Source organism: Podarcis pityusensis (genome assembly GCF_964106645.2).
Source record: "Podarcis pityusensis genome assembly, chromosome: 12".
In the NCBI taxonomy this organism is placed as follows: domain Eukaryota; kingdom Metazoa; phylum Chordata; class Lepidosauria; order Squamata; family Lacertidae; genus Podarcis; species Podarcis pityusensis.
This window is the reverse complement of record NC_138037.1, coordinates 53,738,012-53,758,369: the sequence shown is the minus strand read 5'-3', so window position 1 is coordinate 53,758,369 and position 20,358 is coordinate 53,738,012. Positions and strand designations below refer to the sequence as shown.

At 41.2% G+C, this 20,358-nt stretch overlaps 1 protein-coding gene and 1 long non-coding RNA gene across 3 annotated transcripts in view; one reads left to right on the top strand and one right to left on the bottom strand.

Annotated features, from left to right (window-relative positions):
- Positions 1–15,972, bottom strand: part of ANLN (anillin, actin binding protein) — a 32,609-nt gene extending 16,637 nt beyond the window's left edge. The window contains exons 1-13 of one of the 2 annotated variants that reach the window (XM_080975755.1): positions 15,822–15,972; positions 10,029–10,182; positions 8,599–8,865; positions 7,545–7,885; positions 6,695–6,899; positions 5,139–5,329; positions 4,913–5,020; positions 4,576–4,681; positions 3,766–3,882; positions 1,694–1,920; positions 1,346–1,494; positions 656–803; positions 117–252 (exon numbers count right to left, since the gene is read on the bottom strand). In XM_080975755.1, coding sequence (XP_080831881.1) covers positions 117–252; positions 656–803; positions 1,346–1,494; positions 1,694–1,920; positions 3,766–3,882; positions 4,576–4,681; positions 4,913–5,020; positions 5,139–5,329; positions 6,695–6,899; positions 7,545–7,885; positions 8,599–8,865; positions 10,029–10,182; positions 15,822–15,839 — 2,167 coding nt within the window. In that variant the 5' untranslated portion in view covers positions 15,840–15,972. The remainder of the gene's footprint in view (positions 1–116; positions 253–655; positions 804–1,345; positions 1,495–1,693; positions 1,921–3,765; positions 3,883–4,575; positions 4,682–4,912; positions 5,021–5,138; positions 5,330–6,694; positions 6,900–7,544; positions 7,886–8,598; positions 8,866–10,028; positions 10,183–15,821) is intronic. The other variant, XM_080975756.1, reaches the window with a different exon arrangement.
- On the top strand, positions 287–1,692 carry LOC308460094. Its single transcript, XR_013978475.1, has 2 exons — positions 287–536; positions 1,629–1,692. It is a non-coding gene; the product is annotated as an uncharacterized lncRNA (long non-coding RNA).
- Positions 15,973–20,358: the final 4,386 nt, after the last annotated feature.

The window sequence follows — 20,358 nt, the reverse complement described above, 5'->3', positions numbered from 1 at the left end:
AATCACTTTGAGTAAAGAAGAATACAGTATGCTTAATACAGTCTAGTGTGATCTTTTGGGCAATAAAGCCTGTTATGTTATTTACATAGAAAGCCATCTTTAAACAACCACCATACTTGCAATGAGAAGTAGTCTCTCAGCTTCTGCTTCTTCTTGTGAACCCTTCCCATGTTCCTCATCAATACAACAGTTTAGAGCTTGGCTGGCTTGATGTATTACTGTTTGTTGCAGATTGATCTCATTATTCAGCTCCTAAACATGTAGTCAGATAAGCAGACTTAGTAAAACCTCAAACCATTATTTTGTCACATTTCCTTCAGTTTCTTTGGAAACATATGCACCCTGAAGTTTCTCATCAGCAATTTAGGCTGGTGCAGACGTAGCTCTGCTCATGTTATCCAGTTACAGGATTTGACTGCAGGATTATACACTTCCTCCTTATGAGCAAATTCTCTCAACCATGGACTATTAGCCATAGTTAATTCTAACCTGGCATTCAAAAACTATGCTGAAATCCAAACTGCTAGTGGCCCCAAGTAACTTCATTTTTACTCCTAAAGTATGTATGTTGGCAGTTTATAATCCTTGTAGGAAAAATTAAATGGATAGAATGAAAAATCAGTTCTCTAGGATTGGAAGGCAGCATTCTAAGCACCTGTAATTTGCGTTTGATGTTAATTTGATCAGACGTTCCATTCCTTTTCTCCTCGAGCCTGGAAGAAACATCTTCTTTACGAACGATCACTTGCTTTATTGAAGGACGATCTACTTCTTTAAATCGCTGCGATCGATAGGCATCGATACTTCAAAAGAAAAGTTCAGTTTTAGAAAGATACAGAGCAAAGTATTTGACCAAATTAAGTTAAGAAAGTGCAGAGGCAAGAAAGGGTTTACAACAGAGATTGACTCATCCTGACCAAATTGAGATAGAGGCACAACCAGCTTTTAGGACCACCCTTAGGAAGATTATAGCAATGTGGATTTATTCAAAGACACAATGATGACTAAGTCAATGTTTCAGGAAGTGCAAAAGTGCTGCCCTTCTACTTTTCCCATGAGGCCATTTTCCAGAAATAAATCTAGATTAGCCTTAAATCAAGCATGGGGAATATCAGGCCCAGGGGATTCTCTATCTGGTTCCCAAGACTCTCCATAAGCCACAAGTACAATTGCTGGCTTTTTCATCTCCCACCACTGACATCTGAATCCAGCCCTCTGCATAAGGTTTCCCAGAAGGTTCTCAGGCTGAAAAAGGTTCCCCACACTTGTCTTAGCTGTTTTAGTCCTCTCTCTGCATTGTACTAAAATTTAAGAGGCCGAATAGAATGCTTAGCCAAGTGGTTACCTATACAGATTACGCTCCTCTGACAAGGACCCAATGCTGCTTCCAGATTCAGTTCTGCAGACAGATGTTCTTTGAAACTTGTTGGACTTTGGACTATCATCACTTGCATTGCTCCCCTCATCAACCAATTTACATGGGGATGCAAAAACCTGGAAGAGACATGGATCTTTGATCATTCTATGTGTAATTAAAATTTGAAGAAATACATTATAATGCTGAGACTTGGATTTTAATATCAAACTGAGAATTACAAGTTTGAAGGTGTGTTTTTCTCATTTTCTAGAATTTGAGTCTATGACAACCTGGACATACACAAATAGCAGCATTAAATTAAGCATCTGTTCTTACCTCTGGACTTGCAACAGCAACAGACTCTGTTAAAGGTGTTAGGAGGGACATTGAGGAAATATTCAGCGGCTCCTGTTCATCCTCACAATCAGCTTCCAAGGTCATACTCATCTCTTTTTTAAGTTTCTCTATGTCAGGCCCATCCTCTTGAAGAACTTCATCAAAGATGTCACTTATCACCTGTGAACTATTCATTTCGTCATTCGCTTCAGTCTCGGGCTCTTTGTCTGGAAAGTAAAACACACAAAGTCTTAACTTTATTTTTTAAAAAAGGTAAACAGAAGCCTCCACATATTAACAAGAGACAGGAGGGACCAAAAGACTGTTGTTACTATTATTATATATGATAGTTACTGTCCTAAAGTAGCTTACATTCAAACCAATGGAAACAAACACAGGCAACGAAGTCTAATAACCTATCTAGGTCTTAGTGGCCTCATGCCCACAAAAAAGGCCACAAATATCTGAAACCCTTCAACTTAAGGGCCAAAAGCCTGGGTAAAGAGGAAAGGTTCAGCCAGGTTCCTACAAATAAATGCAGCACCAGGCATGCCTCCCTGGGGGAGAGCATTGCATGAGCAGGATGGCGAGGCACCATTGTTCTTGTATCACCATCCTCCAGACCAAAGAAGGGCCTCAGATGACAACTGCGGGGTCCAGGCCAGTTAATGTGGGGAGAGACAATCCTTGGGGAATAGCTAAGCTACATAAGCCTTTATAGGTCAAGCGGGCATTTTGAATTGAGCCTCAAATAGCAGCCAGTGCAGTTGTTCCAGAACTGGCATTATATATTCAGACCATCCCGCACAGGTCAACAATTTGACTGTCAAATTCTGCACCAGCGGAACTTTCCATGGCATCTTTAGAGATTGTCCCACATGTAACACATTGCAGTAATCGAATCTAGAGCTTGCCAGAGTATACACAACAGAAGTTAGGCTGTACCCATCCAGATAAAAGGCACAGCTGGTCCTCTAACTCTAAGCTTGATGGACAGTACTCCATGCCACCGAGGCAACTTGACCCTCAAGCAACAGTAATAGCTAAAGACGGAATGTAACTCCATCCAGACCAGGCCAAATCCCATCTGTTTGTTCAAGAGAACAACCCATTAACTGTGTCTGTCTTGTCTGGATTAAGTTTAAGTTTATTGGCTTTCATCCAGTTCATTACTGAAGCAAGAGGTTAAGCTAGCCCATACACTGTCACACCTGCAAATGTAAAGGAGCAGAGCTGTGTGTCATCAGCATATTGTTGACAATGCACTCCAAAATTATGGAGGACCTCTACTGACGCTGAATGCCAACAGCCTTTCCCTCAACTTTCCTTCTTTGATAAGGTGTTAGTGCCTTTCTTCATACAAATACTAAAAACAGGTCTAGTGACTCAAGAAGGGTATGATATAAACTTATAGAATCATACAATTGTAGAGATATTAGGGACCCCAAGGGCCATCTAGTCCAAGCCTCTGCAATGCAGGAATTGCAGCTCAAGAATTCAGAACAGATGATCATCCATCCTCTGCCTAAAAACCTCCAAGGAAGGTCCACCACCTCTCCTGGGAGTCTGTTCCACTGTCAAACAGTGCTTACTGTCAGAAGTTTATTGCTGATGTTTAGTCAGAATCTCCTTTCTTATAACTTAAATCCATTGGTTTGAGTCTACCCTTCAGGGAAGGAAAAAACAAGCTTGCTCTATCTTGCATAAGACAGCCCTTAAATCTATATCTCCTCTCAGTCTCTTTTCCAGACTACACATAACTCCCTCAACTGCTCCTCATAAGGCTTGGTTTCCAGACCCTTGATCATCCTTGTCCCTTCTCTGCACACCTTCCAGCTCAAACTCATTCTTAAATTGCAGTACCCAGAACTGGATGCAGAATTCCAGGTGTGGTCTGACCAAGGCAGTTTTCCAGACATGCACTGTCACCACGTAATATTTTCCAATCACTATCAAGGAGCCTAGCTGCATGTTAAAGACCATCAGTGGTTTAGGGCTAAGCCAGACAACCTTTGAAGCACAAAGCCTAGATAACTAGACCAATTTAGTACAAAGAATTAGGAAATACAAACCTTTCTGTTCCTCAGGAAGTTGCTCAAGGTTTGAGTTGGAAAGTGTTTTTACAGGAGTCTGTGGTGAAAAGATTTTCAAGGGACTGAGCTCTTTTGTCTTTTCATGTTCTGAAGCGCCTGTAAGTTTAAAGGAATAAGTTACTTAAGTAGAGCAAGCAGTTATTAAATAAAGTTCATAACTAATCTATGTTAGGCCATTTTACAATGGACTTGTACTAGGCTAGACTTTGAGACACCAAGCATCTACTTGCTGATGAGAAATCTCGCTCCTCAGGGAGCAATATGTAGTAGCCCTATTAATCTGACATTTCTATCTAAACTTCTAAGTGGCACACCTTACGATTCTTAGTAATTCGTATAAATACTGGAGATAATAGAAAATATAGTGAACACACACACGCCTTCCCAACCTGCCCATATGTCATTTTCATACTGAATTTGGAAAGTTCCAAGTCCCAGGGATTGAAATCATAATTATCCAATCACCCAGGCCAGGCGTTATTTTCTACCCAGGGAGAGGATGGATGGGGGCAAATGTATGTCTCACATGGCATTTACAGAAGTAGTGGAAAAGTTGCAGCTGTCCAGGTAATGCTGAACAATGACTCCTGTAATCTGACAGAGGCAAGCAAATGGAGTCCAACAGCATATGGAGTGCCATACGCCTTCCACCCGCCGTAAGGGAAGTTATTGGCACTTTGAAACATAAATTAGGCTTCTATCAAACAATTTACTAGTCATGATTCAGACTTATTCTTTCATGTTCAGATAATTTTACCATGGAGCAGTTTTATCATAGAGCATTCTTACCAGAAGTTATGCCTTCTACGGCTATCTCTACAGCCTTTTCTTCGGCTACCTGTGAGTTGTCATCAGAATTGGGAAGGTGCTTTGAGTTAACCTGAACCAAACTCTCCTAGAAAAGTAAGATAATTCAGGCCTTTAAGTCAAGTCATCAGGGTATATTCGACTGGTGTCCAATTAGTTTAGTTGTATTCAATATTACCTGTTATTATGTTCAATATTTCAGGGGATTTTTACTGTATATTTTTGATCTTTGGATGAATAGTGATTTAGAAAGAAATTTAATAATAAATAACCTAAAGCATTCTTACAGGTTCCCTTACAACAAGTTTCAATATGTTACCGATTTTGTTTCTAGGCGTTTTTTCTTGGAGTTCTCTTTTCTTTCAGCGCTCCACAAGTTGCCCCTGTCAAAGCGGCCTCTGATGCATGCAAGTTCTTTTTCACGTTCCTGAAAACATTCAAGACAAAAGTGGATGCAGTCTCAGCTTATGCACTATATCTCCAACAGATGTCTAATATTCAAGTCTAATCATTCCATGGTCTTACAGACAAGTAGAAATTCATACCTGTTTGAGCTGCTGTGCTAAACTAGCAGTAGAGGATACTTCATTCTGTCTGAAGAGTCTTTCTTGGATTGTCTTTGTATTTGGAGTGATAATGGGAGTCCTGTGTCCTCCAGTGATAACAGGACTTTGTGTACTACGCTCCTGGCAATGCTCTCCAAAACGTTCCAGAAAAGGCTTAATCCCTGATCCTCCTAGAAGAACAATGGATTTTGTTTCATTAATGAGTTAGGTTCTTCATTATTTAGAAGTAACACTGAAGTGCAGCATTATTCTTTTCTTCTTCATACACACAGTTATACAACTATACTAGATTCCATATCTGAGCATGTTCTGATGAGAATTGGGGCAGTTAAGCATAAGTACTTCCCCAAAGGATATAATTATACACATAAGCATCATTCTGCAGCGGTATCCAACTAAGTTGCACTCATAACCCCATTGAAATTAATGGTCTGAAGTTAATCATGTCCATTATTTTTAATGAGTCTACTCTGAGTGGGACTAGGGTTGTCTACAGCCCTTTCTATCCATCCCAAAAACTTTTAATACAAAAGACCCTAATTTTGCAACTGAGGTAAGGTACACAAATTCTCAATCTAGGTCTCTGGAATCCCTAACAGATGAGCTTTCCAAAGCGTTAACAGAAGTGCTTTCAAGCTGTCACCCATGGTTCAACAAGAGTTAGTTTCATCCAATTTAGATCAGAAGGTCAGACATCCATAACCAAGTGAGAAAGCAGATTTATTGTAGAAAACACTAAGCTGCTTAACGTTTTTAAAACTTATCATGTGGAAATGCACAAAATTTTCTTTAAAGCTGCAGCCCAATATCAAATACCACCATGCAGAATCGAGACACTCTTATATCTTGGCAGAAACCTAATTGCACAGGCTGATGTAACTGTGTGAAACTAGTTTTGAATAATGCTCAGATAATTATTCTTCGTCTCCAATAAAAAAAATGGAACCTTTTAAATAAGTCTTAATTCTTATGACAAAGAGGTCTTCCAGCACAGGAAAATAAAAGAATTTAAGCGATCCCAAATCAAAAGGCATTACCCCAAAGTATGTTCAAATTAACACACCAGGAATTGCTTCTAAATAAACATGAACTAGATCAGAATAGGTGGAGATAGAGAAATTAAGGGGTCTGACACAGTAGCATGGAGGCTACATGGTACCAATACATTTGAGTAGATTTCAACAAGTCATCGCTTAAGTTGCCATCAATTCATGTGTAGAACTACACGAAACCTTACTCACTACCAATTAACATATATGCAGATGGAGGATCTGTTTATTTAAAGCTCATTTTTGCAGTTCTTTAACACAACTTATAAATTGTGAAATTACAAAAAACATTAATATATATTTTTTCTCATGACTTCGCTAAAACTTTGCACACAGTATATTCCAGGTATGCTTAAACTGTTCCAATTTCACTCCGACATGGCCATATCACTTACATCAGCTAATTGCAGAAATCATTTTCTATACAAAATTCTGGTTAAAATCTCTACAGCATATGCTGCTTTAAATAATGGTGCAACCCTTCACCTGGTGTGGCTGGTTTATCCTTAGAATCAAATTGTACATGTGTTCCCTTGAGTCGCTCCTCTTTGGCAGAAAGTGGCTGAGATAATGAAGATTTCAATGGTGGTTTAAGGTTGGCCTTTTCCTGCAGCAGTCGTTTTGGTACCTCAGTCTCCTTAGAATGGTTGCTAGTTGTTCCTGAAGATTTTGCTATGGAATTATTGGTTCCCTGAAAGGGGATTAGAGAGAACAGTTAGTTGTCACTCTCAGCTCAGAAAGACAGCAAAGATTATTATCCACCTAATTTTTTAATGTTGCCAATGGATTTCCCAGATGCAGCACTAGCAATTGTGGAGTTGCTGCTCTAAATTATTCTACTAGGATAGCTAAACAAATGCTTCCATCTCCTCCACTGCTGTTTTCACTAACACAGCTAAAACAGCCATTTGCAACAGGGATCAGAACTTTACATTGTCTCTGTAATATCTTTATGTGCATCCCTTAATACTTGCCATTTACAAGAGGATCTCAATAAGTAACTACCTGGTGAAGTATTCTTATATATGATTTTATAATTGACACTAGACTTTTCAGCCTAGTTTATCTTTTAAAGATGTTACAATTGTTCACAAATTCCCCAAAGCCTGACTCAGATTAGGATTTTGATGTCTGTTAAGGATTGCACTCTACAAACTCGTATTTCCTTTCCTGAAACTGCCACTTCTATAGCACCATCTTAAATATGCCAACTCCTAAATTAAACTGTTTTCAATGGGGCCAATTCTCTAGGAAGGGTTGCAAGGCTACATCTTCATATTGTCAGCCTCTCCACTGTATGATAGAAATAAACATCAGATTAAATATGATCACTTACCAATATCTCAGAGTTTGCCGACTTATTCACAGATGGCTCAACAGCCCTTTGCAAACAGGATGCAGCATCCTGCTTCACACTGTCGCTATTGATTCTAGCAGATGCTCCACTAGTAGTGGACAATTTGGATAAACAAGTCGTACCAGGCTGTTCTTGTGTATTGTTTTGCCTTGCAGATGGATGACTTAGGTCATTTTCCCAGGAGCCAATTGTAGCAGCAAGGTTAGCTAAACGGCCTCTTCGACCTATTGGGGTATCAGTTGTAAGGGGAAGTTGTTTGGGTGGGGAAATGACGCATTTGTTTGATTCAATAGGAGAAATACAAGAACTTTCAGACACATCTGAAAATTAAGAATACAGAGAAGCAGAGTTATGGAACTATATGACACACGACTATTAAAGCAATTCTTACTAAAAAAAACACCAAATGAGATAAAAAATGTTCTGAAGCAAGCCAGATTGCCCAACTACTTCTAAACATTTCTGTAGCCATCACCTGTGGAATATTACAAGAACCCACAGGGGAGAAAGGCTACTTTGTTCTTCTTGCCCTCCCAAGAAGTGAGACAAAGATGTTGGGAACCATGAGAGAACTCACACTTCATATTTGACCTATGTACCCGAGGATCCCATGAAACTGAATACAATAGACATAGTGCAGGTTTGTGTAACGACCAAGGATTAACCTGTGCTTAAAGTATGGGATAAACTTTCACAGTTGTCTGCATCAAGTAAGAATCGCCTTGAGGCGATCAGACAATTTTTTAATGAGTTGGGAATGACAGCTCCTTTTCCTTTCAAGTCACTGATTCATGGTATGTGACTAGTATAGCTACTTATGGACAGGCAAGCCAAACTAGCTTGAACCAGAAAACAACTTCTTCCCCCACCCAAGGAAAACATTTTACACATATGAAATTTAGATGTATGGATGCCTGCAATTGGTATCTCTTTTTTAACACCACAATGGCATGAAGACATACTGAACTTTCCCTTGCTTATGTCTTTGCAGAGATTTTTTAAGCTATGCATATCATGCACAATACAGACATACCGTTGTCCCAGCAGCGTCGTTGTTCAGCCAGCTTTTGCATGCGTGTTTTAACTGAAGCAACAGGAGTTTGCTCAGATTTCGCATCCTGCTCTTCAATCTCAATGGACGGGGCAATAATCTGAGAAGTAGGAGCCATTTCAGAAGCAGCATGGTCCATTGAAGAAGAGTTAATTGGATACCTATTTTCTGAATTAGAAAGTGGAACATCCACATTGTCCGAACAACGTCTTTTGGATGGTGATGGCTTTGTACTCGCCTTTGCTGCAGCTGTTTTGGGGGAGAAAGGGGATCAGTTGGGTTGGCTTTTAGGCTAAGGCTACAATGGCAGTAAATACAACAGTCAGTTAAGAAGAAATTTTAAATTATCAGGCAAGAAAAGAAGTTCCCCCTCCTTTTATTCCCCTCCTTAGACGATTTCCAGTTATTACTGTGTCCTCCTCCTTTACCTTGCTTTAAAAAGAAGAAGAAGAGGAGGAGTTTGGATTTGATATCCTGCCTTTCAATCCCTTTAAGGAGTCTCAAAGCGGCTAACATTCTCCTTTCCCTTCCTCCCCCACAACAAACACTCTGTGAGGTGAATGGGGCTGAGAGACTTCAAAGAAGTATGACTAGCCTAAGGTCACCCAGCAGCTGCATGTGGAGGAGCGGAGACGCGAACCCGGTTTCCCAGATTACGAGACTACCGCTCTTAACCACTACACCACACTGGCTCTTTAATGAGTCAAACAGTCTGAACGCTGCTTAGAAATTCTGAATACTGTATTAGTATATAAATAGAAGGTAAAGGTAAAGGGACCCCTGACCATTAGGTCCAGTCGTGGCCGACTCTGGGGTTGCAGCGCTCATCTTGCTTTACTGGCTGAGGGAGCCAGCGTACAGCTTCCGGGTCATGTGGCCAGCATGACTAAGCCGCTTCTGGCAAACCAGAGCAGCGCACAGAAACGCCGTTTACCTTCCTGCAGGAGTGGTACCTATTTATCTACTTGCACTTTGACGTGCTTTCAAACTGCTAGGTTGGCAGGAGCAGGGGCCGAGCAACGGGAGCTCACCCCGTCGTGGGGATTCCAACCACGACCTTCTGATCAGCAAATCCTAGGCTCTGTGGTTTAACCCACAGCGCCACCCGCATCCCTAGTATATAAATACTATGATACAAATGAAAAACATGCGACAGTTTTGTTTATAAAATGCCTGATATAGTTCAACATTAATCTACATGGCATTTGTTACACTTTAGTTCCAGAATGCAGCCCCATCATTAACCAAATGAGCTTTGAGATTACTTCATAATGTTTATTACTAGATATCAATGTCATTTAGCTACTAAGTGAGAAGCAAGACAACTGAGCAAGTAACTTTACAAGTTTGCCCACACAAAACTCTGTACACCTGAGTATAATCACACACAATCTCATGCAAGTGAAAAATACCTTCTTCACTAGGCTGAAGTGGTTGGTTACCAGCTTCTGACAAAGGTTCTCTGCTCCTTTTTGTTTGTGTTGTAGGCCGCACTCCTGCTGTGGGCCGCCCAGCCATCTTCTTCTGCAAATTTTCCCTCCTCGCACGGGTTCGCTCTAGAAGTTTCTAAATATTACACAAAGATTATTATGGGTATGTTGATAATGGGACTGCACTGCTTTCAGGTTGTTAATACAATCAGTTCCTTGATGAAAGTGGGATGTCAACAAGTAGCATGTTAATTTCTGCAGCTTCCTACAAACAAAAGCTTTTCTTTTTTTGCTTTTTTTTGGGGGGGGGGTTTCAAGGAGGAGATAGGCAGTCTCAGTGCATAAACCAACTGGAATGTCTTAGCTGTGTTTTGAGTGACACCGTTGCAGGTGGCTCTTATTCACACACAAAATCTGAGCGGACGAAGGCAAATCACATAATAACAATAATAATAATTTATTATTTATACCCCGTTCATCTGGCTGGGCTTCCCCAGCCACTCTGGGCGGCATCCAAAAAAATATTAAAATACTATAATACATCAAACATTAAAAGCTTCCCTAAACATGCTCTTAAACCCAGCTCATTATTTTATGCTGTATATCATTTCAGAATATTATTGTTTTTAATGAGTGTGTCCTGCACGTTATCCAAAATTTGGTAGAAGGTTGGGTCAGAAAGACTTAAATACAGAACAATTACAACCAGCAGGGGGAGGTATTTGCAAAATGAAGGAATTTTCCAGTTCAGGAAAGCAAGACAAGCTTGTAGGCAAGGGTTTTTCTCAAATTACTAGGAATGTAAAATAGTGGCTCTAACTGTTTAATGCTGGTCTACTTGCATGTTGAAGACTATCCAGATGTGAGATTAAATAGCAAATATGTTGCAATGCAATAGCTAAACAATAGCAATTTAAAGCTGGGAAGCCTGCCAGTCACATTCCATTTGGATCCATCAGCCTATTACTTCCAATTATTTTAGTCATTACACATCAAATGTCATTTATTAGGAATTTTCAACTCTATAAAACTGGCTTGGAACTGCAGAGCTGAAGCAAAGAGAAACTCTGGCCTCTGCCGCCAACTACAGGACTAGTGTCCCAGGAAGAACATCACAGTAAGGAGAAAACCAACCTGGCCCATCCACCAACCAATTAAGAAGCATCTTGCAAGAAAAGACACTCCGTTCCAACTGCCAGTTCCCCTGGGACTGCAGAGCTGTAGGGAAGCATGATCTGAACCTATCCATCAGCTAAGGGCAGTATGCATTTTTTGGGGAGGGGGAGGTTTGTATTAATGTAAGCTGTTGCTTGTAAGCTGTCTTGAAGATGATTTGATTGAAAGATGTGGTATAAATCTTTAGAACAAAAATGCAACTTTCTATACCTTCAGCAACCTTATCCTCAGGACAGTTGTCAATACAATTCAATTATCAATCAGGATCACTTGAAACCTACATAAATAAAAGTAGCACTCAAAAATGCTCATTTCTTTATTTCCTCAGAAGTCCCAGAAGCTAGGTGCCGTTATTGAAAGAGCCCCCATTTTCCTATTTGGGGTATACTGGGTGCATTAATATGTGCCCCAGGCTGACTAATGATCATAACAAAACACAGGAGGTCTCTGTGGCTTGTGGAGCCCAAACTGCTGGGATCTGAATATCCAAAATCAGCAGGCTAGAACCCTAGAAGCAGTGGCATTATTTGGTCTAAGTGACCAGCCATGTAGTCACTTCTACACTTGATGTAGAAGTAGGCCAACATGTTGAGCGTAGAACCACTGGCGAAGGAACAGGAGGCTGGGGGGAGCGCCACGCCCCTGGCACCATCGGGGAGGGGGGCACCATCGCAGCCACCCTCCATACACGTGCCATGTCCCCGCAAGCAGCGTGCCACCCCCCCGTCTGCTCTCCGTCCCCGGTGCCAGAGCATGCAGCTTCGCCACTGTGTAGAACTGAAGACAGAATATGATGCAGAAATGCTCCCTTTTTGCTTCCCTTCCATTCAAAGTTTGTCCATGGTAATACATGCAAGGGCACAACTTTCTCCAACTCTTTTCTATCACCAGCACCTCCACCCCGGAACACACTCATCCTGCTGCTTAATTGGGACACAGGGCAGATGAGAAGCGGCATAAAGGATATATCTTTGCACGTACCCATACCGATTCTCAGCTAGTCTGGAGAACTGTACAGATATACAAGAACATAGGAACCTGCTGGATCAGGCCAATGGCCCATCTTGTCCAGCATCCTGTTCTCGCAGTGCGAGACGCCTGTGTGAAACTTGCAAGCACGATTCAAATAAAAGAACACTCTCCCCTCCTGTAGTTTCCAGCAACTGGTATTCTGAAGCATTACTGCATCCAGCTGTAGAGAATAGCTATCATGGGAACTATCCACAAATGTGCATTATTAACAAACTCTAAATGAGACCTATAAACAAGTGGGATGCATCAACTGTACTATATATTCAAGCATGAATTAAAGTCACAGTGTGCAGACTGCTTTACAATCCTTACCAAATCCATATGAAAAAAGGCCATTACGGTGGTACCTCGGGTTAAGTACTTAATTCGTTCTGGAGGTCTGTTCTTAACCTGAAACTGTTCTTAACCTGAAGCACCACGTTAGCTAATGGGGCCTCCTGCTGCTGCTGCACCGCCAGAGCCCGATTTCTGTACTTATCCTGAAGCAAAGTTCTTAACCTGAAGCACTATTTCTGGGTTAGCGGAGTGAGTAACCTGAAGCGTATGTAACCCAAGATACCACTGTATTGCCATATTTCAAGGAGGAACATATATTATGAGTTACTGGGCATCCGGAGCAGAGCTTGAAAAAATTCAAGGTCAAAAGCTTTCATTTGAAAACTGCTGACACTGCAATATTAAGAGTTAAATACAATATGCAAACCAAGCGATGAGAATTCAGGTCCAAGTAGATAGAAGCAATACTGGACTTCAGTGTAGATTATGATGATGCCCAAGGCAAAGGAAGCAAGAAGAATATGAAACCCAACTATTACCAATTCAAAAATTAAAAATGCACTTTTCTATCTTCTAATGCAGTAGTCCCATCTCTGTAAGCCAGTTCTTGAATTTGACTTTAATAGTTTACTGCTAATTAAAAACAATATTTAGTTCTTATTCCAAAATGTGTTCAAGAATGTAGCGCTTACAAATGTGTAAAGTGTTCTGCTTTACTTCTCTACATTAATACAAAAGTGTAAAGAAAGACATGGTGCATGCAGAAATCAAGATACTTTTTCCATGTGTTTGGAGTTGTTTTCCTTCACATCAGAGAACTCCACAGAGAAAAGCATAAGGTTTCCTTGTGTTAATAAAAGCTTGCCTGTCAAAGCAATCTGCCTTTTCCATTGTACTGGAAGGAGCGCTTTTGGCAGAAGACTGACATGGTTATTAAAAATAAGATGAAGTTGTAAAACTAGTGAAATTTCCTTTTCAAGTTCCAGATGCTTTAAAGATTAGCACAGCATCCAATACTGCAAACAATTTTAAATCAACAATTCAAATCAGGTTTGATTGCTCTGAACTCAAAAAGAAGTACAACTGCATCTCTAAGAAGGGTGTGGATCAGTTGGAAGATTTCCAGCACATAGCACACTGAAGTTGTTTAATAAATAGAACTTGAAAAGGGATCTCTTCAGAACTAGTCTCATCAAGTCATTCACTTCCAATTAAGGAGAAGAACTGAATGTTTGAATCCAGCATCAGAAGCAAGAAGATAACAGTCGATTCTGACACACCCCTCATTGTGTAAGCTGAAAGACCGCTTAAATATAATTTAAATTCAGTTAGCACAGAGCTGCTGAGGGCACCTTGAGAGTGCTCCACATATTTCCTCAGAGTTAAGTTGTGCTGTGTTCTGTTGGCCTTACTTTCAGAAGGACTGCAGCTTTGAAGTAGTAAAGAACACAAGGAATTTGTGCAAGTTTCAGATTTCTTAAGTGGTTTTCTTACAATACAGACTTTATTTCAGAGGTTTTGACATTTTAGAGATCTGTCAATCCTATGCACAACTTTCTTGAAGTATATCCCACAAAGCTCCATGGGACTTATTTTAGAGTAAACACAGTATTGCACTATAAAGATCCGTTTCAAATTAAAGACAACATAATGCATCAGTACCTTCCTTTCTGTTTAAGAGCCTGTGGACAGAGACAGTCTTACCTTTATTTATTCAGCACTTAGTATACTTTGGGCACTTTTAAGTGGTAAAGAGTAATTTTCATGCTCTGCAATATCATTTCATTCCACATTTGAATGTGACACGTTTAAAGGTCAACAGGTTTTTTTTTATATCACCATAAAAATACAGAAATGTATTTTTACATGACACCTAGTAGCAGATTACAATTTTTAAAAAAATAAGCATTAAAAATAAGCTGTGCTTGATTATATAGTTCCAGAATCTCTTCGACTTTCCAAATGTTTAAGTTACTTTTAGAAGCATTTAAGTAAACTCTTGGAATAATTCAGGAAAAAGTGAGAGTGACAACGTTTGCTTCTGTATTCCTGCAGTCATTCTGACGAGCGCAAAAGAACAGCTCTTTGGAAATGCCACACCCATTAGTCTCATTTCCCTCCTCTGAGTCACGGCAAGAGAAAAGAGGCAGTTTGGAAAGAATGAAAGTGGAAAATCAATGTGCTTGGAGTTAGGTATTTGAATTATGTTGGGTTGCCCTTTTCTTTTGCTGGCTTTGTATTAGGACCCGGAGCAAAGAATACGGTCAGGGATTGAAACAAGCAAACCAAGAGCTCCAGGTCCCCAGGAGTAACGAGATCCTCAAACCCTCTAAGCCAGATCACTGACTAAGCGCCACTTTCTGCGGGGTCGACTTTCAGCTTTACAACTGGGATTCATTTCAAAAGCATTACTTTGTCTTTAACCGAGGGAGACATACTGTATTTTTCGCTCTATAACACGCACCCAACCATAACACGCACGTAGTTTTTAGAGGAGGAAAATCCGTAGGCATGCCACCCGTAGGCATTCCCTCCACAACACGCACAGACATTTCCCCTTACTTTCTAGGAGGAAAAAAGTGAGTGTTATGGTGCAAAAAATACGGTATATCGTGTCCCAAAAGCCCCCCGAGCCGGGCAGTGAACGGCAAAAGGCACACAGATTTGGCATTAAAACAAATAAAACATTCCGGGGTCGGGAAGGGAAGTCTAAGGGGCGGAGAGAGAAACCCAACTGAGCTAAAGGGGGCTTGCAAGCCCAGAAAGGCAGCCTCGTTGGGGACCGACCCCCCTAGTTGGCTAGGTTTACTCAGAGGTGCTGCCACGACTCCAATGCTATTACTCTCGAGTAGGGACGCATCACAGCCCGAGGAAGGGCCGCCAGGACGAAGCCCACTTTCCAACATTCATTATTATTTACTACATTTGTTACTCGCTGTATATATTATATGTTATTATAATTTCTATACCGCCCTTCAGGATCAAATCCACTTTCCAACATTTAATTTGGTTTATTAAATCTGTTAACCACCTGATGATGGACTGACTTTCTATTCCGCCCTCCATCCGAGGATGGCAGGGCAACCCGAAGCGACTTAAAAGCAACCCCCCCCCCCAAAGACACCCCCCCTGGCCCAATTAAAGCCAAGCGGGAGGGAGAGGACTGCCTTGCCCGCCTCCTGCCCTCTTCTCAAAGTGAGTTAAAAGACCCCTCGGCAAGGCTGAGGCGCCCAGAGAGAGGGGACGAGGCGCCCCGCTTCCCCCGGGCCTCCCTCCGCGGGCGCCGCTCACCTCAGTGAAGGGGTCCATCTCCGCCACCGAACTCCCTCGCCGCGTCTGGCTCCCGAAACAGCCTCTCCCTTTTGAGCCTCCGCGGCGGCCAACCGCCGTCCAATTTTGAATTTCAGCGCCTGCCACAGCCGGGGCGCGCGCCGCGCATGCGCCGGCTCCGCCCTGGCCCGAAATACGCCGGAGGTTAAAAACTCTCCAGGGACGGTGGGCGGAGGGAGCGGCACTTCCCCGAGAACGCATGCGCCTTTCCGCCTCCCCGCTATGCCGAATAAAACAGCGCGCGCCGCCTGAAGGGAGAGGGTGGGTGCAGAGGATGACGGACGGGAGCGTTAGCCATTCAGGCGAAGCTGTTTTTTTTGCGACTTCGTTGCAGGCCTGGCGCTGTTGGACTCCAACTCCCATCAGCCCCAGTGAGCGTGGCCAATGGTCAGGGGTGATGGGAGCCGTAGTTCAAAAAAGCCTTGAAAGCTCTATCCCTATCTTCGCAAGTCTAGGTTTAGAAACTGACGTTTTTAAGGTTGTTGTTTTTCCTAACGAAGCGCGTTTCCTTCCAGGAGAGAGAGGCACGGTCCAAGCCTAAACCTGTTTACCTGGGACTAAATCCCACATTATTTACATTTGTCTACCGCCCTGCGCCTACAGGCCTCAGGACGATTCACGACATAAAATCATATGCCACACTAATGTCTCACAGCAAATGAAACTGGATCTGTAGAAAAAACAACTTGGAAAAAGAGACGTGTTTTTGTAAACTAATAAATCTTTAATAATTTTTTTTTTTGAAAAAAAAACCACAATATAAAAACACAAGATAAGTCATCAAAATAAAAAACAAGAACAAACCCATAATTCCCCCCTGACACATTTTAAAAGGGCATTGGATGTCAGTCAGTGAAAGGCCTGTTTAAAAGAGGACCATTTTTGCCTGTTGGGAACTCTAGTGCTGTGAGGGGAAATAGTCGCCACCTAACGACTCTCAGCACCCTTAACAAACTGCAGTTCCCAGGATCTTTTGGGTGCAAATGGGGCGGGTGATGCTTGAGGAAACCACAGTCCAAATTATGCCCTTCAAGACAGATTGTAACTGCAGAAACCTCCATGGTTTCTCTGACATAGCAACCCCCCCATACCTCCAATTTCTGTGCTTGAAGCCATCAGAGAAATCTGAATATAGGACAAAGAAAGAAAAAGAAAAAAGAAAGGAGAGAAAAATGAAAATATGTAAAACAGTTGCTATTCATCACAGATTCCTAAGGTAAGCGGTAAAGATTCCTGCCTCCCATCTCTTGCATTATTTTTAAAAAACGAACAATGTCCATCATTTTCTGTTTTTTCTTCAGGTACAAAAATATCTATAACACAAGCACAAGGAAAGGAATGTATTCTGCTAGGAATAGCTAGCTGTGGGACCAGGTATTATGTTCAATGTTACTCCGCTATTTCCCTTGGAAATAATGTTTTGACCAAAACCCGACGTTGACGTCAAACACCAGCAAATTGCCCCCTGCAACGTTTGGCGGTGGAAACCCTGCGTTTCACAGTAGGCGATAAAATGAGCCCTCAAATGAGGAGTCGGTGGAAGAAGATTGGAAGAAATTTAAAGATTATCTGCAGAAACATTGCAAAATTAAAGAATGTTAGAGTGATGATGGATTGAAATTAAGTGGCTTCTAGCTGTACAGGCTTTAAAGATATATATAGATCAAGATTAAGGATTAGGATTAAAAAAGTTAAAAGAAATGGAAAATTGGCTTTTAATAGGTTAAAATTTAAGGTTATATTTTATTAAGATTAAGGTTTGGGATTAAAAAAGAGGGAAAGAAATTGCTGGACAAACAAATTGAACTGGAATACAAAAGAGGGAGGTATGAGGAGGTCCAGAAAATAAGTAAATTTAAAAGTGGTGACGAAAAGGTGGCATTGTTTTTAACTGTTTTCTTTTTTCTATTTTTTGTTTTTTGTATTGTGTATTGTGTATTTTTGTATTGTGTATTTTTCTTTTTTACTTTTAATTCTTTTTTACTGATGTGTCTTTTTTTATTGGAAACTTTAATAAATATCATTAAAAAAATAAAAAATAAAATGAGCCCTCAGTGCCCTAACCCATGAGGTCACTGCGGTCCTTTTAAAGAGGTCTGAACGAGGCTTACTTCTGCTGGACTCTGTTTTGCTGAGGGCAAAAGAAACGTGCTCTGCACCAGCGCACGTTATCTTTTCAACATGCAATGAAGCAAGAATACATGCTTCTTTTCTCTACACTACAGTATTGTATGTGAGATCCATAGCCGCTTTACAAAGATCTCTGTACAGTCATACCTTGGAAGTCAAATGGAATCCGTTCCAGAAGTCCGTTCAGCTTCCAAAATGTTCAGAAACCAAATTGTGGCTTCAGATTTGCGGAAGCCGCAAAAGCCCCGTCGGACATTCAGCTTCCAAAATAACGTTCGAAAACCGGAACAGTCACTTCCGGGTTTCGATTGTTCGGGACCCAAAACGTTCGAGAACTAGGCTGTTTGAAAACCAAGCTACGACTGTATTGACTCTCTATTGATTTACCATTCATTAGATAAAAGGCTAGTGCAGCGGGAGACAAAAAAAAAACTCCTTTACTTGCTGAGGTACAAAATTTTGCTTTCCATTCTTTGTCATTCATCCAAATATATTTTGCTGACTTTACTCAGCATGCTTTCATGGTTCAACCAGAAACAATATAGTGCCATTTCTAAGACAGCATTTTACATCTGTTTTCCTCCCCTTTAATCAAATTATGATGATTTATATATCTAAATTTGCATTCATAGAGCTTTGCCAGCGTAGGTCACACAGATTAATCATGGGAATGTGCCTTTCAGTTCTATAACGGTCTACTCTCACAATCAGTTCAGTGTCTGAATGGCTCCACTTGACCTTGGCTCTCCAATGCAGTGGAGTCATTCAGGGATATGAAGCTGCCAGAAAGCATTCTTTATATAATCTTGGGGATGGTGGAGGTGGGAGGCATCAATGCAATCACTTGATCAGGAGTGCATACATTTTGGAAGAGGTCATGTTTCATGTTGTGCATATTAACATGTTCCAGAAGGAAGAAACATAAGAAGAGCATCTATGTGCAAACAATGCGGACAATTGTTTCTGTGAAGCGGCAGGAGCAAGGTCCCCCCTCTTCCCACTACTGGGGCATCTCCCTGCTACTAAAATAACAGAACAAGAGCCGGGGGAGAGCAGTGTGCACTTGATTGTCTGCTTCATGACGGACATTTCCTCACATCCCATTCAAGTCAGAGTAGTGGAAAAAATCAGCAAGGCTGGATTTCAAGCTGTCAGTTTCGTACGCACACTCAAACATGCATATAGAAAGTGGGAAAGAGATTTTTTTTAAAAAAAAGTTTTCTTGAACGCAGTACTTTTTGGAGAGGGATAAACCTATTTATTATTTATTTACAATGCCTGTGTGCTATTTTATAACCCCAAGAGGTTCTCAAAATGTCTTGCAAAAGATTCCAAACAGACATGGTCTATTAATTCTTTACACACACTTTTTAATGGGCTGTGTGAACACTGATATGTGAACATGAGCCATTCGCTCCCACTAAAAAACAGGTGTGTTATTATGTTAATGCTTAAATAAAGTTCCATAAACTATCAAAGGCATGGGAAAGTGTTGATCATTGCAGGAGTGCCTCCGCATATGGAAAGACAATCACCTCAATGTTTATATGCAGTATGCACATGTCTCTTTCGGAAGTGATGGTCATACTTAGTTTGCAGGGTTCTGCTTGAAGCTCTAAGAAAGCTTGCAAAAGCATTCTGATCGAAGAGACCATCAGGACAGAAATAATTAATGTATGTACAATGGGCAAGGATAGCTCTACAATGTCGCATTCAAGTCTGAGAAAAGCTATCAGCTGCACACAGTCTAGGTTTACATAAAAGCCTTGTGACGTGGCTCTATTCTCCCAGCAACCAGGGTGAGTAAAATGCAGGTCATGATATATTGTAAGTCGCATGACACAGTCTCTCAGGCATTTAGAAAATCCTTGCTTTCAAAGTGTATCCAGCTTTCAAAGAGAAAGGTCTGAAAATTTGTGAGTATATGGATAAACCACCCTGCTATACAAAGGTAATGCAATATTTACATTCATAGTTCTGCCCACCGTTGTTTCTTCCTCCATTCACCACTGGTGTGTGTCCCCTGGAAAATTATTCAAGAGTTAACCCTGCTCTAAAGTTGAAATATGTTCCTCTTTCCTGACCCATAACCTTACGAGTGTACATTCTGAGCTGACTTTTTATGTACTGTGCTACAGTGGTACCTCGCAAGACGAATGCCTCGTAAGACAAAAAACGCGCAAGACGAAAGAGTTTTCCGTTTTTTGAGTCGTTCCGCAAGACGAATTTCCCTATGGGCTTGCTTCGCAAGACGAAACGTCTTGCGAGTTCTTGCGAATTTGTTTCCTTTTTCTTAAAGCCGCTAAGCCGTTAATAGCCGCTAAGCCGCTAATAGCCGTGCTTCGCAAGACGGAAAAACCGCAAGACG